This window comes from Camelus ferus, chromosome 23 (assembly GCF_009834535.1).
Source record: "Camelus ferus isolate YT-003-E chromosome 23, BCGSAC_Cfer_1.0, whole genome shotgun sequence".
NCBI lineage: Eukaryota > Metazoa > Chordata > Mammalia > Artiodactyla > Camelidae > Camelus > Camelus ferus.
The window spans coordinates 29,125,211-29,147,279 of NC_045718.1; the positions used below are offsets into that span (position 1 = coordinate 29,125,211).

Sequence of the window (22,069 nt, forward strand, 5' to 3'; positions counted from 1 at the left end):
TTTTTTTTTTTTTAATCATTATGTATGACTCCTTTTAATCTATATTCTGCTAATGCCTCCCTGCCCAGTATCTTTTTGGTCTAATATCAATATGGCTTAACTATATTGATTTTTTTTGGGGGTGGAAGCTGAGGGTTATTATTAGCCTTTATTTGTTTTTTTCTGAAAAAATTTTTAACATAAATTCATAGAAGAACCTCCTAAAACAAGAAAAAACTCCACAGAACTTCAGAAAAGATCAGCAAATCTAGTGTGTATTTGGAAAAATAGTCGTAAAACAGTCAGACTTCCGGCAATATTGGTAAAGAAAAACAATGAAGTTAGACCTAAATAAGACATTATTAAGTAAAAAGAGATAAAACTATTTATATAGTAGAGTTTTATAAACAAAAGAATATTATGTCATCTTATTCCAGTAAATTTGAAAATTTCAATGCAATATGTAATTTCTTAGAAAATACAGTTAATACAGTTGTCACAAGTAGAAATATAAAAATGAAGATAACAATTTGGAATAAGTCAAATATCAAAAGTCCAAGAAAAAGACACGTGTTAGATGTTTTATTAGGAAGTTTTAGTAGACCTTATAGTCATAGTTAATTATTGTCTTCTAAAAGTTTTGTAGCTTTATTTTTCACATTGAGATCTTTAAGCAACCTGTAATTGTTTTGTTTTAGAGAAAAAAAAGGAGAGGAAGCTAGTCAACATATTTAATGAGGTTAGTTTATCATTGGTACCAAATCAGACGAAGATAATACAGAAAAAAGATAATTATAAACACAAATGTTAAATTCCTAAATAAAATCAAAACAAAGTAATTCATCTATGCATTTAAAAAACTACATTCCAACCAAGTAAGGTTTATCTCCAGGTATACAAAGATGATTCAATTTCTAAAATTTTTTCAAGTAAAATGCTATGTTAAGGGAATTAAAAAAGAAAAACCAAATCTTGTCCAGAGATTGTAGTTAACAGTCCTACCAGTTATGTATGACAATACCTGTTAATTACACTCCTGCAAACACTTGGTGGTGTCAGTTTTTATCTGTTTGTTAAATAATAGAATATTCCTACTAAGTTTATGTACATTTCTCTGATTTCTTATAATGTGAGTATCATTTTCTGTTTATTAGCCATTTGTATTCAACCACATTGAAAACTTAAAGTGGGAGAGTAACACTTTTTGCATAATTTGTTTACTTGAGGATGTGGACTGTGTACCTCTAGTGTTTTGGAAATTGCTTGGCATACAGTAAGTATTTAAAGATACTTTTTGACTCAGCTGAATAAATAATTAGTAACTTATGAGTCTTCTGAAGAAATTTGTGACTTTACTCACTTTTGAATGTCTGAAAATAGAGTAATTTTGCTGTGTCAAAGAAATAGGATTTTTACTAGCAGGCTCCAGGAAGTAAAGAATAGAAGGATTATTCTTTAATCTAAGTTAATACTGCAGGCTCCCATAAAATGTGAATAACTGACAGGATCCTTAATCCTAATTATGCATGATTTAACAGTATTCATTTGCTTGGAGCTTTCAGGGTATATACTACTACATGGAAAGATATTATTTATTTTGACCTATTGTTATCCTTTGTACCTTTGCTAAAAGGTCATTTCAACAACCATTTGCTTATCTGCATTGCATTTCAGTTACTCTAGTTTTAAAAAATAGTTTCTTTTCCTGTTCTACAGTAGTGTTTCAGAAGATTGAAATATCTAGATTTCTGACCTTTTAAATAAGTAGGATGTTACCCAGAGATAAGTATACATAGAATTATTCTTTAAGAATAACCATAGTTGTCTGTGATGAAATGCTGTCTTTGGATTTAGGGTCAGGATAAGACAAAAATATAGGACATGTCCTCTATTTGGGTTCAGGTTATTTGGAAGTCTTGAGAGGGGCAGGGTAATGTAAAGTGAAGTAGAAGATATACATAAAGAAATGCTAAATGTTATGTTGTAGACTGCTTTGTGATATTTTCCAGCTGTAGGTGGCAACTAGACCGGCACTAGCCTTACAATGGCTGACTCCACATCAATATTTTTAATTAATACACTCTACGTGTACCCTTCCTAACCAAGTATTTCTCCTAAACTAGTATAGAAGCTGGGAAAGGGAGAGGTACTAGTCTCAGATTATTTTACTATTCCTTGCAATTCCCTTATAACTCTCCTATACCTTTGTAAATAGTCTATTTGTAAATAAACTTTTCTCACACCGGGATAATTTATTTCCTATTAGGACCCTGACTTAATTCCCAGTTGCCACAGCCTCACAGTATGTCCAGTTGTTCAAAACCAAGATGCCTTGGTCATTTAATCAAAAGTGTTCATTTCCTGGCTACCATGGTTTTATGCCTTCTTTCACAGTATGAGATCCTTTATGCTTTCATTCAAATTTGATTTGTGTCTTTGATCTTCTTTTCTATTGTGTGAATTCCAAATAGAGATCCAATCTCGATTTCCTTTTCTTATAGTCTAAAACACCAGTGCTTTAATCTCTAGTAGACTGGTTTTGCAATGTGGAATACCCTTCTTTTCTAGACTAGTTAGGGCTAAATACTTGTGGACCAAAGCAAGTGATAAGGCCTGCTGTGTCTCACTCTCCTAATGCTCAAATACTTATCTTTGATCTTGTGATACTCTGGCTCCATGGTAAGGAGAAGAAAGCTGTACCTGTAGATAATGACTTTTTAATCATATTAACCTCCTTTTTCTGTGAGAATAAGGAGGAACATGAGGGGAGGAAAGGAGACAGGTCTAAATTTCTCTTAGCAGCAACAGAACATATAATTGATTTTATAATTTAAAAAAAGTCAATATATTCCCTATGATTAATAAGATAATGTCTAAATTCCTTGCATGGTATCCAAGGCCATTTACATTTTCCAGCCCCGATTTCTTTGCATTTTTTAAAATAATTCCATAGCAACAATGGATTATTTACCATTATCACCCAGGTTCACTTTCTTACCTCTTCATTTGGTTATATTGCTCTCTCTGCCAGGAATATCTACACTACAAACCCAGGCAAATTAGCAAAAGTCTACTTAGTCCTCAAGTTCCAGTTTCAATATTACTTCCTCTCTGAAGCATTATTGTTCACATAAGAGAATTAGGGTTTCACATTCACTGATCCTGAAGTGCTTTATATTGATCTCTATTAGAAATTTTTATCACATTGTTAAATTATATGTGTGTGCATACTGTGTGTCTTTTCTGAAGACTGAGAACTTCTTGAAAGAAGGTACCATATTGTAATCATATTTGTTTTAAACCCTAGTAATTGCCACTATGCTTTATATAATGAAGATTCTTGCTAAAGGCATATTAAAAGGATAAATAAATGAATAAGTGTGACAGAAATATTAATTTACTTGGTGGTAATTGCTGAATCTCTCTCTGGTGTCAGGAAATTTGCTTTTGCTTCTTGGAGTTTTGTGTTAAAATATATAACTAGCATTGAGTTAGAATACATGGAATGTTTAACCTGAGAATAAACTGTTCTCATTTGTACATCACCGCTACTTTGCATTATTTCTTAAGTTATTTGGTGTTTAAAAATATGTTTCTTACCAAAAATATAATTCATGTATAAGAAATAAAGGAAAACATCTTATGGAAATTAAATCTATTTCTTCTCAGTATAACTTGATGAGATTATTAAATACTTTGGCTTAATTCTCAGTGATAATTTGCATTTTTACTGTTTAAGTAAGACATTTATATCTAATTTATAGCACATTTCATTCAGAACGTAATTGATGTTGCCTTTTTGTTTCAGCTAAACCATTTACTTCTAAAGTGAAACAGATGCGATTACATAGAGAAGACTTTGAAATATTAAAGGTGATTGGTCGAGGGGCTTTTGGAGAGGTAAGAGAAAGATTTTATAGAAGATCTGATAATTGTTTTGTAAGCTATTTGATACAGTCTGTGAGAGAATTTAACTAAAATATTATTTACTTACTGTTGTAATGGGTATCATTGATCAGAAAATATATTAAAAATTTGAATGAAATCTTTCTACATGGAATTTTTTCCCAAGGTATTCTGTTTTTCATAAATCATTGTAAGTTTGAGTATGTTTCTGGACTCCCTTCTGTTCCATTGGTTTATTTGTCTCTCCTTGTGTCAATAGCACATTGTCTTAAATTACTTCAGTTGAAGAAGTCTCAGTATCTGGTAGTGTATCTACTCCAGCTTCCTCCTTCTTCCTCCTATGTTCTTAGCTCTTTATATTTTCATATGATTTTAGAATAAGTGTTTCAGTTTTTGTTTACTCTTAAAAATCCACACCCACATCCAGTATCCACACATCTCCTGGCATTTTGATTAGGATTGCACTGAAACTCAGATCAATTTGTAGGTAATTGATATCTTAATAATACTGAGCCAGCCAATCCATGAACATGGTATATTCCTCCATTTATTTAGGGCTTTATAATTTTAACCCACTAATGTTTCACAGTTTCCACTCAGTAGGTTGAATTTATACATCTTTCAACAGATTTATCCCTCAGTATGTGATATTCTTTATGTAATTTTGATTAGAATTGTTTGTTAAATTTCATTTTGTAATTATTTTTTGCTAATAGTTAGAAATATAATTGAATTCAATTCATTGACCTCATACCCAGTAATTTTGATAATTTAACTTTTAAAATCATGAATTGTGTTGGATTTTAATAAAATGCTTTGTCAGCATCTTTGGAGTCACTCATGGCTTTTCTCCTTTACTTGGTTAATGTATTGAATTACACTGATTTATTTTCAAATGTGAAACTAAACTTGCATTTCTAAAATAAGCCAACTTTGTTGGAATGTATTATCCTTTTTATGTACTGTTGGACTTCGTTTGCTCTGTGTGTGTGTGTGTTTGTGTGTGTGTTGGATCTTTGAGAGAAATTGGCCTGTAATTTTCCTACTTAAAACACCCTGATCAGATTCTGATATCTTGGTTATGCTGGTTTCATAAAAAGAGGGAGGTGTTTCCTCTCTTACTCTTTTCTTAAAGAGGTTGATTAGATTTTTATTATTTATTCCTTATATACTTATATTTCATTGGGGAAGCCATTTGGACCTGGGGGTTCCTTGAGGGAGTTTTAAATTACATATTTAATTTCTTTAACTGAAATTAGACTATTTGGATTTTCTATATATATACATCAGTTTCGGTGGGTTCATTCATGTCATCTAGTTTTTCAAATTTATTATTATATTGATCATTTGCACTTCTCATTTTTTGTCATGCTTAGAGGTTTATCAGTCCTGTTATTTTTTCAGTGAATTAACTTTTTTTCAGTGAATTAACTTTTGACTTGAATTTTTCTGTGGTAGATTTATTTTTTCTTTAATTTCTCTTATCTTTTAACATTGTCTTCTGTATTTGGTTTTAACTTGCTGTTCTTTTTCTGTCTTTTTGAGAGAGATAGTTAGAGCACTGATTTCTGGCTCTTTTCAGATGTGCTATAAGGTTGTACTTTTTCCTCTAAGCAACTTTAGCTACATCTGATAAGGTTTGATGTGTCATATTTTCATTATAGTTTTGCACAAAATACAGTGTGATTTCCAATATGATTTTAAATTTCCATCATGATTTTTTTGATCTATGGTTTTAGAAGTTCATTGCTCAATCCCTAAATATTTGGGGTAGAGGGTTAGTTATATTTCTGTTTTTGAGTTATCATTCCAGAGGAGTGAGAGAATATACACTGTATAATTTTAAGTCTTTGAAATTTGCTGTGCAATGCTGTATAAATATCAGTTAGGTAAAATACATTAATCTTGTTTAAATCTTCCATATCCTTACTGTTTGCTGGATACTTAATTTCCTGAGAGAGGATTTGATTATTTCTTTTTTTTTTCTTTTTTCTTTTATTTCTTTCAGTTTTCATTGATAATAAATATGGGGAGGTTGGTTCAGGTTTGCTGCAATGTTCTATTTCTTGATCTCAGTTTTAGTTCTATGCTGTTCACTTTATAATTGTGTTTAACTCTACATTTGTTTTATTTTCTTTTGTGTATGTTATCAGTTAAAAATTTATAATTTTTGAAGAAGCTTTAATAATCATGGAATATATGTTCATTAACAAAATAGCTTTAAAATATGCAAATAACAAGTGCTAGAATTTGTGTAGGGAAATACAAGAACTTGCAACAGTTTAAGATAGAGTTTTTAACTCTCTTCTCAGAATTTGGCAGGTCAAGCAGATAAAAAAATGAAGACTTAGAAGTGTTTATTTTTTGAAGGTGGAACTTTTTAATGGCATGGTTATTTTGTTCTGTGTTAAAACAATTGGTAGAGTAGAACAGAGATTTTCTTTTGAATGGTAAAAACTGGTTTCTCCCAAACTACTTTCACCAAGGATTAGAGGTCAGGGAACTCTGTAGCTAGTTGGGACCACTAGTTTTGTTTTAAGCTACTTCTAATGGGGTTTATACTTTGCGGCTAGCACAGCAATTCTAGCCAGTGTTAGAATTGTTCATTTTATGATCAGCCCAGGTTCATACAAATAAAGCGTATGTTAAAAAGGAAATCATGCTACAGAAAAGAACAGAGAGGGTGTGCAACACTGGAAGGTTCAACAGATTTAGAGACTTCAGGACAAAGTGACTTTCTTCATTTAAAGAGCTGTCTACCATCTCTCCTAATAACTTACTCCAAATCTAGAAAATAACTAAGGGTAAGAGGTTCTGAATATATGTGGAAATTGAAATTCTTGTTAGGAATCCCATTTTCCATTCAAACCCTTCAGTTTCTCACTCAGTTTTGCTCTCTTGAGATGTTCTGGTTGGAAAATGGTGAGAGGTTGGTTGTAGTAGGATTTGGGGCATCAGGCACTGTGTAGAACTAGTGTGAGTGAAAGTCCTTATTAGGAAATTTGAAGGCTCACTGCCTTGTTGGCAGTTAGGATCAGTCCACTGATGGGGCTGAGATGTAGCCAGGGTTTGGAGTTATTTTCTGTGTAAGAAAGCTCTGGTTAACCCAGAAAACATCAACTCAAATTGTATACACAGGTTTGGCCTCATTTAGTCTTTCATAGCCACTGTCTAAACTCAGTATTTTTTTTTTTAATTGAAGGAAGTATAGTCGGTTTATAGTGTTGTGTTAATTTCTGGTGTAAAGAATCAGAATCTAGTGATTTAGTTTTATATAGATATATATTCCTTTTCATATTCTTTTCCATTATATGCTATATATACTAGTTAATATCTGCAAATCCCAAACTCCCAATTTATCCATTCACCCCTGCTTTCCCCTGATAACCACAGGTTTATTTTTTCTATGTCTGTGAGTCTGTTCCTGTTTTGTAAATAAGTCATTTGTATCATTTTTTTTAGATTCCGCATATGAGTGATATTCTATGGTATTTTTTCTTCTCTTTCTGGCTTATTTCACTTAGTGTGACAGTCTCCAGGTCCATCCACGTTGCTGCAAATGGCATTATCTTATTCTTTTTTATGGCTGAGTAGTATTCCTGTGTGTGTGTGTGTGTGTGTGTGTGTGTGTGTCTATGCCACATCTTCTTTATCCAGTCATCTGTTGATGGACAATTAGGTTGTTTCAATGTCTTGGCTATTGTAAATACTGCTGCCATGAACATTGGGGCACATGTATCTTTTTGAATTAGAGTTCCCTTCAGGTATATATGCCCAGGAGTGAGATTGCTGGATCATATAGTAAGTCTATTTTTAGTTTTTTAAGGAATCTCCATTTTGTTTTCCATAATGGCTTCACCAAACTACATTCTTACCAACAGTGTAGGAGGGTTCCCTTTTCTCCACACACTTTCCAGCATTTATTGTTTGTGAACTTTTTAATGATGGCCATTCTGACTGGTGTGAGGTGATACCTCCTTATAGTTTTGATTTGCATTTCTCGGGCAATTAGTGATACTGAGCATTTTTTTTCATGTGCCTATTGGTCATACAAATCTTAGACTTACTTGTTTTAGTTCTATGAAAGAAATAATGCCATTGGAATTTTGATAGGGATTGCATTGAATCTCTAGATTACTTTGGGTAGTATGGATATTTTAACAATATTAATTTTTTTCAATCCATAACTACTGAATAACTTTCTATTTATTAGTGTCTTCAGTTTCTTTCATCAGTGTCTTATAGTTTTTAGTGTATAGGTCTTTTATCTCTTTGGTTAAATTTTTTCCTAGGTATTTTATTCTTTGATGTAGTTGTAAACTGGATTATTTTGTTAATTTCTCTAATAGTTCTCTACCTTTTATATTTTTGGCTACACCTTTTACATCTTCTAATTTTATGCTTTCCTTAACTAATTGTATTTTTGGTTAATTTTACTACCTTTGGTTTTTAACCTCCATACTTGCTTTATAAGTGATTTATCCACTATCTTTGTTATAAATTTACCTTTTCCAGTGAGATTTAACTTTCTCATGTTTTCTCATTAATTAGTATCTTTTCAGCTTAGAGAAGTCACTTTAACATTTCTTGTATGGCTAATCTAGTGGTAATAAACTTCAATGTCAATGAATTCTGAATGATAACCTTGATGGCTAGAGAATTCTTTTTATTTCATTTTTTTTAGCACTTTGGATATGTCATGCCACTCTCTCTGGCCTGTAAATTTTCTGCTGAAAAACCTGCTTATAGCCTCATGGGGTTTCCCTTGTGTGCAGTAGGTTATTTTTCTCTTTATGCATTTAAGATTCTCTCTTTATCTTAACCTTTACCATTTTAATTGTAATATGTCTCAGTGTGGTTCTCTTTGAGTTCATCTTATTTGGAACTCTCTGGGCTTCCTCAGTGTGTATGTCTGATTCCTTCCCCAGATTAGGGATGTTTTCAGCCATTATTTCTTTGAATAATTTTTCTGGACTTTCCTTTCTCCTTTCTCCTTCTGGGACCCATATAAAGTGAATGTTATTGGCTTGATATTGTTCCAGAGATCCCTTAAGATACCTTAAGTTTTTAGAATTCTTTCTCTCATTTTGCTGTTCTGAGCGATTTACATTGCTCTTTCAGCTTGCTGATTCATTCTTCTACTTCATCCAGTCTGTTTTTGAACTCCTCAAGTATATTGTTTAGTTCAGTTAAAACATCTGTTTGCTGCTTTCTTATATTTTCTGTCTCTTTGTTGAAGTTCTCACTGTGTTCATCCATTCTTCTCCTGAATTCAGTGAGCATCTTTATGACTGTTACTCTAACTCTTCATTGTGTAAGTTGCTTATCTCTGTTCCATTAAGGACTTCTTCAGGAGATTTGTCTTGTTCTTTAGTTTGGAACATATTTCTCTGTCTCTTCATTTGTCTGATTCTCTGTGTTTGTCTTTGTGCATTAGGTGAAACAGTTACCTCTTCCAGTCTTGAAAGAGTGGTCTTGTGTAGGAAATGACCCATGGGGCCTAAAGGCACAGTTTTCCCTGGCCATCAATGCTAGGTACTCAAGGTGTGGCACTTGTGTGGGGTTCATGCACTTCATGGCTATGGCAGAGCCATGCTGCTTTGCAGGGAGGGCAGAGTGTGTTGTGCTTGCCACGCTCTGTGTGGTGGAGGTGCTGCTGCATGGGGTGGGTTTGGTGTGGGGCACTTGCCCAGCCTGGTTGTGGGGTGGCTACTATGTGAAGTAGGCAGGGTATTCACCTGACCAGGTTGTGGCATGAGGTGGGTACAGCATGCCCTCCAGTGCTGACAGGCTAGAGACAGAGCACCAAAAATGGCATCTGTCGTCTCAGTCACCAGAAAGTTAGAATGATATTGCAAAGATGTTGCCTGCCAGTGCTTCTGTTCCTGGAGTATGTCCCAGTTGATTCATGCCTCGCTGGCAGCCACTTTAAGATCAATAAGTGGGCCTTTCTCACTTATGGTTGAGGTGCTTTTCAAACTGTTGCTTTTGCACTGGATCTCAGGGTGAGTGGGTCTGTATGCAAGCATTTAGGAGTAAGTTCTCCCTTCCTTTTGGTTCTGTTGTTCTCCTGGACTTAATCCCCATTTGTTTGCTAAATGAGATGGTTTGGGGAATCATCTTCTCAGTGCTGGATCCAAAGATTGGAGTACCTCATGTGGGGCTCATTCCCTTCACTCCTTGAGGGAAAGTTCTGTATTTTGGGAATCCCTCTCAACCATGGGTAACTGCTCTTGGGGTGGGGTCCCAAGTAACACCTTGCCTCTGCCTCTCTTACTCCTCTTGATGTGTCTCTTTTATCTTTTGTTGTTAAGGCACTGTTCATCTAGTTCTCAGGTACTTTTCAGAGGAAAACTATTCCTTATGTGGCTGTAAATTTGTTATGTCCGTGGGAGGAGGTGAGTTCAGGGCCTTCCTATGCTGCCATCTTTAACCTCTCCCAGAGGTTAACGTGATATTACTGGTTTATTATAAAAGATACAACTCAGGAACAGCCAAGTGGAAGAGATGCATAGGGCGAGGGTCGGGAGGAGGGGTGTGGAATTTCCATGCCCTCTCTGTTCTAGCATCTTGATGTGTTCAGCAACCTGGAAGCTCCCAGAACCCCTTCATTTAGGGGATTCTTGTGGAGGTTTCATTAGATAGGCATGATTGATGAAAATTGTTGGCCATAAACAACTCAATCTCTAGTCCTTTTCCCGTTCCCTGCAGGTTGGGGTGGGGCTGAAAGTTATAAGCTTCTAATTATGGCTTAGTCTTCCTGGCAGCCATCCTCCCATACTGAAACTATAGAGGGCCCCAAGTCACCATCCATCTCATTAACATAGAAAAGACAATATTATTACCCCACAGATTCCAACAGTTTTAAGAGCTGTGTGCCAGGATCTAGGGACAAAGACCAAATATTTATTTTTATTATACTGTTTCCGTTATAACTTTGTATTGTCTAATTGACAGTTTTTATATAGAGAGACCAAAAATGGACAGAACTGAAAGGATAGACATCAGGTTCATAGTAGGAGATCTTAACACACTGTTCACGTAGCTGATAGAACAAGTAGACAAAAGTCAGTAAGGAATAAAAGATGTGAATGACAATTAGACTACTCACTTGACATAGTACACTTAGTACTCTGCTCAACAGCTGATGAGTACTCATTTCTTACTTGGCACACATGGAACATTTGCCATTTATTAGTGTTTAGAGGTACAATAGATTTTTTTGGTATATGGACCTTGTACCCCATGACCATTTAAAATCCATTTATTATTTTAGGAGACAATCTTTATATGTATGGCTCCCTGTTAGATTATCTACCTTGTGTGCTGCCCAGTGTTTATTTCCTGTCCCTACTTGCTTTACAGTTAACAACATGAAAATTCAATCTCAAGAGTTTGGCAGAAACCTTCATGGTGAAAGCCAGCTATACTTGCTTGTTTTTTAGTATTTAGATGCACTTGGTTTGACGTTGTACCATTTTTTTTGTATCCCAGCCCTGAAATGGGTTTAAAAGGTGGTTTTTAATAGTTTTACACAATTACAGTGTTCAAGAAGCTCATTCAAAGTGTCTAATTTTACATACCACCAAAAATAGCAGTGTGTACTTTTCTGTATGAACTTTAGACTCAACTTGTTTACTTTAAAAAAAAGTGTTATTTTCATTGAGGTAATATTAATTTACAGATTAATTAAAGGGGAATTGATACCTAGTCTTCTTTGGGATTACAGTATGATTGAAAGTTTAGAGAAGAAAGACTGGCAGTTTTCATAGACTTTTTGTTCATTTACTAGGTTTTTTTTTTCTTCTGTTGATGTTTTTGGGATATTTTCTTCCATTATATCGCCTTTTCCTTCCTTTTTTCTTGGAAAATATGAAGGCTATTTATTTATGTATACTAGTTATTTAATATTACTTTTGTTACCAGCTACCTTACCGGAGTACTTTGTGGTTTCTGATAGTTTCCTTTTCATTTATTTTCTACCAAAAATAATAAAAATTGAAACATACACTGACAGTTTCTTTATAAGCTTTATTCTTTGAGTTTATTGATTCTGAGCTTTAATTGCCTATGTCATTGCTCTTAATTAATTTTCTTCTTTAATGTCTTTTGGGCAATGGCTTCTCCATTCTTGTCTCAATCTAACCCCATTTTATTCATCCTAGATTTCAGGAATTCTTTAAAGTATCTAATTAGTTGATGTTACTCTTCTTATTTTCCAATGTTGTAGTTTTATTCCTTTAAACAACTTACATTTTCTGTCATTTCATGAGGTTGAGGGTGACAGAAAAGTAAATGAGAGTCCCTAGTTTACCATCCCAAATCATCTTCACATACTGACAAAAAGAAAACATCAAAAAAATTCGGTGTTCCTGGCTCTTATTCTTTAGTAATTGAATATTTCTTAGCTGGTCTGCACAACTAATGTTCTTTATTACTTATGTGTTTCCATCCTTTGAGAACCCCAAATCTTCCCTGTTCTTGCCTCTACATATCTTTCATGAATGTCTACAGTCCCTGTACTCTGGGTTTTAACCAGTATGCTGGAGCCAGATCAGGTTCAGAGCTATCAGGATCCCCTCTTAAAAAGGATCAAGACGTGAACTTGGAGTCAAACTGAAAACTTCCAGCTACCTTCCCCCAAATGTAAACCTTTGTTCCCCACTTTGGATCTCAAAATAGACTCAAGATATGTGTATCCAGCTAGCTGAATTGAGGTTTCCAGTCAGCCTCAGAAACTCATTTGCTAGTGGAACAGAGAGTCATGTTGAGATACGGGGTTCTAGGCTGATTACTAGAGGACAAGTCTTGAATCTTAATCCATTTGAATTAATCATGGACAGAAGTAAAGGGGAATTATTCACCTTTGTTTTTCAACATATTCCTCTTGACTCTAATAGAGAGGTTAGAACTTTTCTTGCTCCAAGCTTGAACTCTAGGAAGAGGAAAGCAGCAGGATAAGTTTTACAGAAAAGGGAAGCAGAGCAGAGCGAATTTGCCAAAGCACTCACCTCTTTTGACGCAGTTCCTGCAGGTACTTTGAAATGACTCATGCATTATATTTAAGGCTGGTATTAATGAATATTGTGTTTTCAGAGAATGCAGAGGTCCTACGCACCTAATGTTTTGCTATTACCATTGCCTCTTTAAAGTCATTCAATATTTGGAAATTGATGAAAGAATTGATGGCAGAATGCAATCAGTAAAAGAACTGAATAGGGGAATGAAATCACTAGATTAATGTGTTGATAAAAATGGTAGTGAACTGGATAAATAAGTTGTGATATATTTATACAATGAAATACTGCTCAGCTATAAAAAAAAAGGATAAAATAATGCCATTTGCAGCAACATGGATGAACCTAGAGATCATCATTCTAAGTGAGGTAAGCCAGAAAGAAAGAAAAATACCATATGATATCACTAATATGTGGAATCTTAAAAAAACAAAAACAAAAACACAAATTAACTTATTTATATAACAGAAATAGACTCACAGACATAGAAAACAAACTCATGTTTACCAGAGGGGAAAATGTGTGGGAAGGGCTAAATTGGGTGTTTGAAATTTGCAGATACTAACTGTATATATAAAATAGATAAACAACAAGTTTATATGGTATAGCACAGGGAACTACATTCAATATCTTGTAGTAACCTATAATGAAAAAGAATAAAAAAGGAATGTATGTATGTATATATATGACTGAACTATTAATGCTGTACACCAGAAACTGATACAACATTGTGAACTGACTGTACTTCAATTTAAAAAGAAAGTGAGTAAGAAAAAAAATGAGAGTGAAGATGTAAGATACTTTCACCTTTCTAATGAGGAAGGCGAGAACCTTGTACAACTTCTTCCTAGCACTTATACCTTTAACTTTTAAATTCCTTATTGCTGTGTCTTCACCAATTAACTGTAATTGAAGGCAAGGATTGAATTTCTTTATTCATTGTACCCAGTCCTTAGCACAGTGCTTTTAAATAATAATTTTTCTTATTGGAAATTAAAAACAAATATGAAGTTCTTTTTTGTTTCATGCTTCTCCATTTTGATTAATGAAAAAAGTTCTTATTAATCGTGTACTATAGTCCAAACAAGTTCCATGCCCTTAATTAGGATCACAGTCTAATCAGCAAGGGGAAAAGGTGCACAGAATTGAGATCTACTTCTGTAATTTGGGGGCATTTCTTTACAATTTTATTTCTATTCATAGGTAATAAAATTGGGATAGTTTTATAAAAATTAATATCTAACCAGTTTTCCTTGCCAGATATTTTAAGTTTTTTCCCCCTGTGTTGAACTATTTCTTTTAAACCTGATTTCTTTCTTTCTTTCTTTTTGAATTGAAGTATAGTCAGTTTACAATGTGTCAGTTTCTGGTACACAGCATAATAGTTCAGTCATACATATACATATATATATATTTGTTTTCATGTTCTTTTTCATTATTGGTTACTGAAAGATAAACCTGATTTTTAATGGCTTCATCAAAGTCCATTATATGTAATTTCTAGATCACTTTTATAGTTCTGTGGAGAATGGCTCTGGGGCAGGGAAAGAAATGAGCAGGTTACCGAAGTAGTTGAGGTGAAAAATACTGAGAACCTAACTAGGGACGAGAGGAAGAAATTCAAGAAATACTTAGGATAAAACGTTGATAATTAAGTTAATGATGTGGGGCCAGAGAGTGAAAAATCCAGGATCTCCCTGCCACTGATCCCTTCTCTACCAAGTCCTTCCTCAGCACTACCAGTATTATCTTCCTTACCACTCGGATTCTATCACTACTCTGCTTCTTAGCATTTGATAGGACTTCCATTCCAATGAAATAAAGTTCCTTAGCATAGCACACTAAGTCATTCACTGCTTCTGCCCAAGCGATCTTTCAATCCTCATCTTTCACCATCACCAAACAAAAAACCTATATTCCAGGCACAAGATCACTGTTTCCTGAATAAAAAGAAATGCACTTAACAGAAGAAAAAAAAAAAAGCTCTTTTGATTCTAATAGAATATAATTATTATAGAAAATTTATAAAATTAATGTGTAAAAAGTAGAAAGCCACAGATAACATTTCATAGAGAAAACTATTCTGAAGTCATGTAACTTTGTCCATACCTACCAACCAGCAAGATCCTCTTCTAGAAGTTTTTACTTAGAAAGAAATTACTTAGAAAATCATCTGAAATGCAGTGAAAGCATTATGTACAAAAATGCTTTGGAGAGTATTATTTCTAATACAGAAAAAAATAGAACCTAAATATTTCATTCATTCGTTATGTATTGAGCACCTGTTACATACTAGACACTATTACAGGTTCGAGGGAACTGCAGTGAACTGATAGGGGAAAAATCCTTTATAGTCACAAAGCATACATTTTGGATGAAAGAATGAGGTCTTGAACTAGGCCAGTGGAAGTGGGAAAGAAGCGTGGGTGGGACAGACAGATTGGAAAGGAGTCACTTTGGATGTTAGTGATTAGTTGAAGGTAGAAATTATGGATGATAGAGGTATGCAACCTGAGTTTGGTGTGCAAGTTTTGACCTGTTAAATTTGAGATATTTGCTGAACGTTCTAGGGCAACTAGAAATATGGGTCTACCTATTAGGAGATAAGAATTTAGGAGTCATCATCAAATAAGTACTAATTGGGGCATATGAAATAGATAATACAAGTCAGGAAGGAGAGGAGATGTAAAAAAGATGGAGTACAGATCCCTGGGGAATAACGTTTAATAGGTCACAGAAAAAAGAGTAAGTAGGGAAGTATGTTGATTGTCAGCAATGTCAATTAAGAGAGGTTGAAACTGATGAGAACTGAAAACAATATATTTTATTTGGAATTTGAAAGGTTGTTTTTCATCTTTGAGAGTAATTTCAGTCCAGTAGAGTGAAATAGCAACTAGATTGAAATAGGCAATTGAAAGAGGCTGAGAAGCAAATAAATGATGAGCAAGTACAAAAAGCAAGAATATATTATTCTTTACAAATGTGCTTTGTGGAGAAACGATGCCTTGTGGAAAAGGGATGTGATACCACCTCCTTGAGGGGAAGATAGAATGGCAATAAAGTTTTTGTTTTATATTTTGTTTTTTTGGATGGATGATGGTCTTGAAAAATTTTATTAATTGATGCTCAGGAGCCAGAAGAAAGAGGGTTTGAAGTCCAGAAACAAAGCTTTAATGGAACGAGGGCAAAAAGGAAGAAAAGGGGAGTCTGGGATCAAGATCTCAAATGATACTGTTAGCCTTGAAAGTGATGGGGACACTTCTTCCTTGGGCTCAAAAAGAAAAAAAGTAAGGAGAAGAAGAAATAGAGCAACAGTTAAAGGTGGTATGAGAAAATGAGAAGGATCTGTTTTCTGTGAGGAAGGCTAACAGGTCATTAATTGCAGGGTAAGGTTTGGATAGGTCAGGGGGATAGATGGGATAGATGGTGGTGGAAGGGTGTCAGGGGTTATTTTAAAAGACTGGTAAAGGACAGAGGATTAATGGTGGGACTGCAGTAGATTTTAGGGCTCTGTTGTGATTGAACTATGGGGAAAAAGAAAGCAATAATAAAAATACTTAAATGTATATATATATTTTTCTTCTATAAAAGGGACTGAAAAAAAGGACAGGGCACTGGAGAATTACTTATAGTTACTCATTAGTTGCTCATTAGGATTAAGTGAGGCAGATAGTTTAAAGACAGCGATATTTGCTCTATAGTCCTAATGCTTGGAAGAATTGAAGAACAGGTGCATGGCTGGGGAGTGGGCTGCGGCGGGCAGCACTCCAGCTATCAGTGAACTGGGAGTAAGTCTGCCTGGTCATTGGCCAGTGTGGCATGATCAGCTTAGAGCACATGGTAAATAATATTTGAGATTTAGTGTGAGAAGGTGTTTTTTTCTTCCTTTCTTCCTTCCTGCCTTTCTTTCTCTCTTGGTGAATTCTTGCTCTTTTCGTATCAATTGAAGTATGTGAAAAATAAAAGCAGTAAATAGGTTGCAGATAACTTACTCTATTTTAAGACACAGTGAATTTTGTATAGAAAAGCAGTATGAGCTCTTACTGCTTATTCATTCCTGATTAAAATATCTCTGGTGGCCTTACATACCCTGTAGTATTTATCAACTAATAGATTTCAAAATGCAAAGACAACCCTTTTAAAGAGATCATTTTTTTCCTCCAAAGTATTTTGTCTTTTATCAGGAATTTGTAAATAGGTAGATAGACCCAGTGGATAGGTTCACCTCTGGCATGAATATCTAATAGGAACAGCATTTCCATCAATTATGCTTTTTTTAAAAAAATAAAACTGAAAATAAAAGCATAATTTATATAACTCCTACAAGAAATGCGTAAATTATGGGAAACAATAAAGGAGCAAGATATAATTGAAAATCAACAGCTCTACGAGTTAAGAACCTTCTCTCTACGACTCAATTGTTGTCAGTTACTGCTTAACTTAACGCTGGGTTTTCCTTTTTGCTTTCAGGAAAACCTTTAACTTACGCCCTGGGTGTTGCCTGTCCACAGTTTCCTGGTGGCTCACCGCTTCTGCCTGCTCCAGCCTTGCTCCGGCAGCTTCAAGGCTTCTGGGCTTCAGAGCTTGTTGTGAAAGCTTGCTGCTTTGGCCTGCTACCCCTGCTTCAGGTGTCAAAAGCTTTTAATTAGCTTGCTTCCTCTAATTACCATAACTAGGCCCTTATGTGTCTGCATAGCCTAATCCTAGGGTCTTAAAGGAGAATTATTTTTAGCCATCCATTCTTCCTTAAAAACTCTGTACCCTGGCTCTCCTGGGATTCAAAGGGAGAGTAAAGAAGTTTGAAGTATAGTGCATGATTCACCTTTGATGTGTATGCAGGACTAGTCTTCATAGGGGCATACCAGCATAGGCACACTGTATTTTTATAGCCAGTGTCTGTTCTAAATGGTCAATGCCCATGCTATACCGATTTCTAAATATTTTGGCTATCACTACTGTAAATATAAATTGCATCCCTATAGAGAGGGTACTTCTAGCTAGTTTAATAAACTCTTTGTAGTGTTTTTAGTTTGCTTGTTAAAGAGACTCAGTATTTTTTAATTAAATATTTTGAATACAAACTGATCACTAACATAACAGTTTATAAAAAACAAATACAGTGATTTCCATACATATTAACAATGAACACCATTAACATGGCAATAGGAATCAAGACTATAGGCAAGATGAATGGGAAAACCTCTTCAGGGCTTACAGAACTATTCAGTACTCATAGCAGTAAATAACGCTAGTTCTGTAATCAGGTAGCGAGGACTGTAGAACCTACTGTGTAAGAGTGGTGTAAGAACTGAATATGGCAGTATAAGCATTGTGCTTTATTAGCCCAGTGCCAGGCACAGAGTAAGCTTTCTATAAATAAGAGTTGTTTTTATTATTTTATTCCTATTAATAATAAATGATGATAGACATTATATAGCAGAGATAAAAAGGAGATAAAGACATGAAGCAATAAATAGTGAACAGCAACAATAGACAAAAGATAGTAAAGGTTGAGTTGTGCCCTTAAGACTTTAAAAGCCATCCTCACTGTTAAGAGATCAACATGAGCTGGAATAATCTGGTACACACCAAATAAGCCTTAAAATACACAATTGTATCTCTTTTATAATAATGCCTTGTTTTTATTTGAGTTTCAGTATCAGTGTAGTAGTGTGCTTGAACCTGGCATATGGATGCATTACAGTTTTATGTGTATATACACTCATATAGATTACAAATCGGTCATTATTTATTCAATACATATTTATTGAGTACCTATTGATTGACACCTACATAGATTAGCAATTATTTGTCATTTATTTGGCAAATATTTTTTGAGTACCTATTGATTCCCAAGCACTGGGGCACATATTAATGAACAAATAAGAAAAAAATAATCCTTACCTTCATAAAGCTGATATTCTAGTGAGTGAATCAAACAATAAACAAACACATAAATATAATATATAGTTTGTTAAATAATAAGAGCTAAGGGGAAAAGGAAACAATGAAATGGAATAGAAAGTGTGAAAGGGCAGGATGGCATTTCAGTGTGGGAGTGAGAGAGCAAACCATGTAGCTATAGGAGGAAAGACCATTTGAGACCTAGGGAATAACAAGAGCAAAGGCACTAAGTCGAAACTGAACAAGCTGATGAGTATGTCTGGAGCAGAGTTAGTTAGGAGGACAGGAATGTGAGATCTGGGAGGTTGGAAGACGAGGATATGCTGGACCCAGGATACTTACAAGTTATTGCAAGGACTTTGACTTTTACTTGGAGAAACTGAAGTTTGGGAGCAGAGTGTCATGATCTGAGCTAGGTTTAAACAGGATCACTGTGGTTGCTGTTTTGAGAATGGATTTGGGGGGATAAGAGCAGAAGTAGAGAGGCTAGGTAGGACAGTCCAGGCAGGATATAATGGTAGATTGGAATGGGATGGACCAGAGGAGGTAAGGTGAATTCTAGATAAATTGAATGTAGACTAGATTTGTAGAATTGCATGCCAACTGCTTCTTGGATATTGAAGCTCTATTTAGTTTGATCATTCCTAAGTTATATGTTGTAGGTATAAGTGATAATTCTTTAATTGTGTTTAAGAACTCATTCATTTACATAAATCAGTCATTTACTGATTTATCTGTAGTACTTGTGATTTTTCTAACATCATAATGCTTTTAGTATGAAGTCTTTGAAGACATCTCTATGTTTGGTGTTTTAAAAACTATATTTTTGTTTGATACTAAATTTAAATCTTCCAGTCCATACAAAATATACTCTTCATTATGATCAAATTAAATAAGAAAGGACATTTTAACCTACTACCCTCTTATATGTCAGGTGTGATTTTTGAAAATCTAGAACCTGAAGTTAGAATTCTAGGAGAATCTTTTTTTCATCATCTTCTTCTTTTTAGTTTTCTTCTACTGAAATGAACATGAAAGCGATCTGTAATGTTAAAGGAAAAAAAGCAAGATCAGTTTTATTTTATCACTGTATTAACTTCATATTCTTGTCTCATCAGGTCATCAATTTGATAATTTAAGAATGTTCTCTGAACTGACATTTTTTTATTTCGCCACATCCCACCTCATTCCAGAAAAGTATTTCCGCAGCTCATGAATTGTTATAAGATAGCTTTGAGAGTGTTTTCACCCTGCAGAAGTGTGGCATTCCTAATTACCACCTGGATGTGTAGTGTGGGTCTCATTTTGACCCTTATCAGCCATAGAATAATACCTCAATAATTAGTGGTCATTTCATGACCAGTATGAGGTATGGTGTTCCACACTATCCCACTCAATGCTTCAAATTTCACATGTACTACACAGAAAGTGTAGAAAGAGGAATAGAAATTATATCCCATATAAGTACCTGACTTTACAATATTTTGATGCCTATCTTTCTCAATATACTTATGGCATAGAATTGTATAGGTATATATTTTATGAGTATATATAGAAAAATAATTATAGTGTATAAACTTTAGTAAACTTTTTAAAACAACGTATTGCGAACTTTTTCCTATTAAATAATACTCTTTAACAGTATTTTCAAGAATAAGAATAATTTTCTTTTTTTTTGTAATATAGTCAGTTTCTTCTTTCAGGATATTTAAGTTATTTCCAATGTTTTACTATGGGAGACCACACACAAATATTGTAGCTTAGTTTTTATTTGTATATATTTTCATTTGAGGCTATTTCTAACTTTATGTATATGTATGTGTCATGGGTATAAAATTACAAAGTTAGAAGTTGAGAACAAAGCTGCTTATTTCATAGTTAAAAATATTAAAGGCATTGGAATGTGTAACATCTACCACATATTACTGATGGAGCAAATGACAATTAAGAGATTGGACTATAATGTGCTTAGTGCAATGCCTGACACATAGCTAATGCTTACTGAAGACTTATGAAGTGCCAGACTTTAAAGTTGTAAGTACTTTATACTTGTGTGTAACCCAAGGCCTAGCTGCAGAGTCCATTCTGTCACCATGACCCTGAACAGCCACAATAATTGCTAGCTCAATGTTTGAGGGTTCAGTAAGTGCTAGTTTGTATTTCTGCTGCACAGCTGTATAATCCAGAGGGGGTTTTGGTTCCAATATTTTTTGTATTTTAGGAAGATAATTTAATACATATTACTCCGTTTTACATAGCACTCCTATTGGGGTTTGGAGCAGCATCTCATAAGCAAATGCATTGGTGTTTCTGCAATGAATCATGTTTATCTTTACACTAAATGAGATTAAAAAACAAGCAAAAAAACCCTATGATTAGCCTTTGCCCTGTGAATTTTGAAAACCCTTTGGCTTTTAGAATTGCAGGTATGGGATTGTGGACCTGCAGAAAACCCTTAGAAGAGTACCTGGCATTTAGAACACACTCACTATGTGTTGGTGGATTCTACTACTACTTCTAGCTATCATCAGATACTTACACTCATGTGCATAGAAAATTGGTGACTCATACAGTGCTAGGAGTACTTCTCACACCACATGTCCTAAGGAGGGGAAATCTAAGTGTTGGAATATTTCAACCATTCTCCTCTAAATCAGAATAAGAGAGTGCTTAAGTGATAGCCTTCCTTATCTTTTCCCTTTCCTAAATGTAGGTACGCCTAGCTTTGTGCTCCTATCCATCTGTTCATTTGTATTCCCAATTGTGCAGCATATAATTTAAGTCTACAGAGTAGTGAAACTTGTGTTTTCAGCCTTCAGAGATCTTAGTGAAAAAATGTTTTTCTTTGCTCTTTATTATTGCCTCTGTCCCCTTTTTGTGGTGAGAACATTTAAGATCTACTTTCTTAGCAAATACCAAATTTATAATGCAATACTGTTAACTGTAGTCACCATACTGTACATTAGATCCCCAGAACTTATTCGTCTTATACTTGGAAGTTTGTACCATTTGACCCAAGTCTCCTGATTTCCCCTAACTTCTAGCCCCTGGCAACCACTGTTCCTATGAGTTTGCCTTTTTAAGAGTCCCTATTTAAGTCAGATCATATATCTTTCTGTTTCTGGCTTTTTTTCTGTTTCTGTTTCAGGCTTATTTTAACAGTCTTTCTGTTTCTGGCTTATTTCACTTAGCATAATGTCTTCCCGGTTCATCCATGTTGTCACAAAAGCAAGATTTCCTTCTTTTTTATGGCTGAATAATAT

General features: G+C 34.4%; 1 protein-coding gene across 13 annotated transcripts in view; it reads left to right on the forward strand.

Moving 5' to 3' along the window:
- The window catches only part of CDC42BPA (CDC42 binding protein kinase alpha), a 239,835-nt gene that overhangs the window by 35,468 nt on the left and 182,298 nt on the right, over window positions 1–22,069 (forward strand). For all 13 annotated transcript variants that reach the window (XM_032466574.1, XM_032466571.1, XM_032466572.1 and 10 more), the window contains exon 2: window positions 3,788–3,879. In XM_032466574.1, the coding sequence (XP_032322465.1) occupies window positions 3,788–3,879 (92 nt within the window). The remainder of the gene's footprint in view (window positions 1–3,787; window positions 3,880–22,069) is intronic.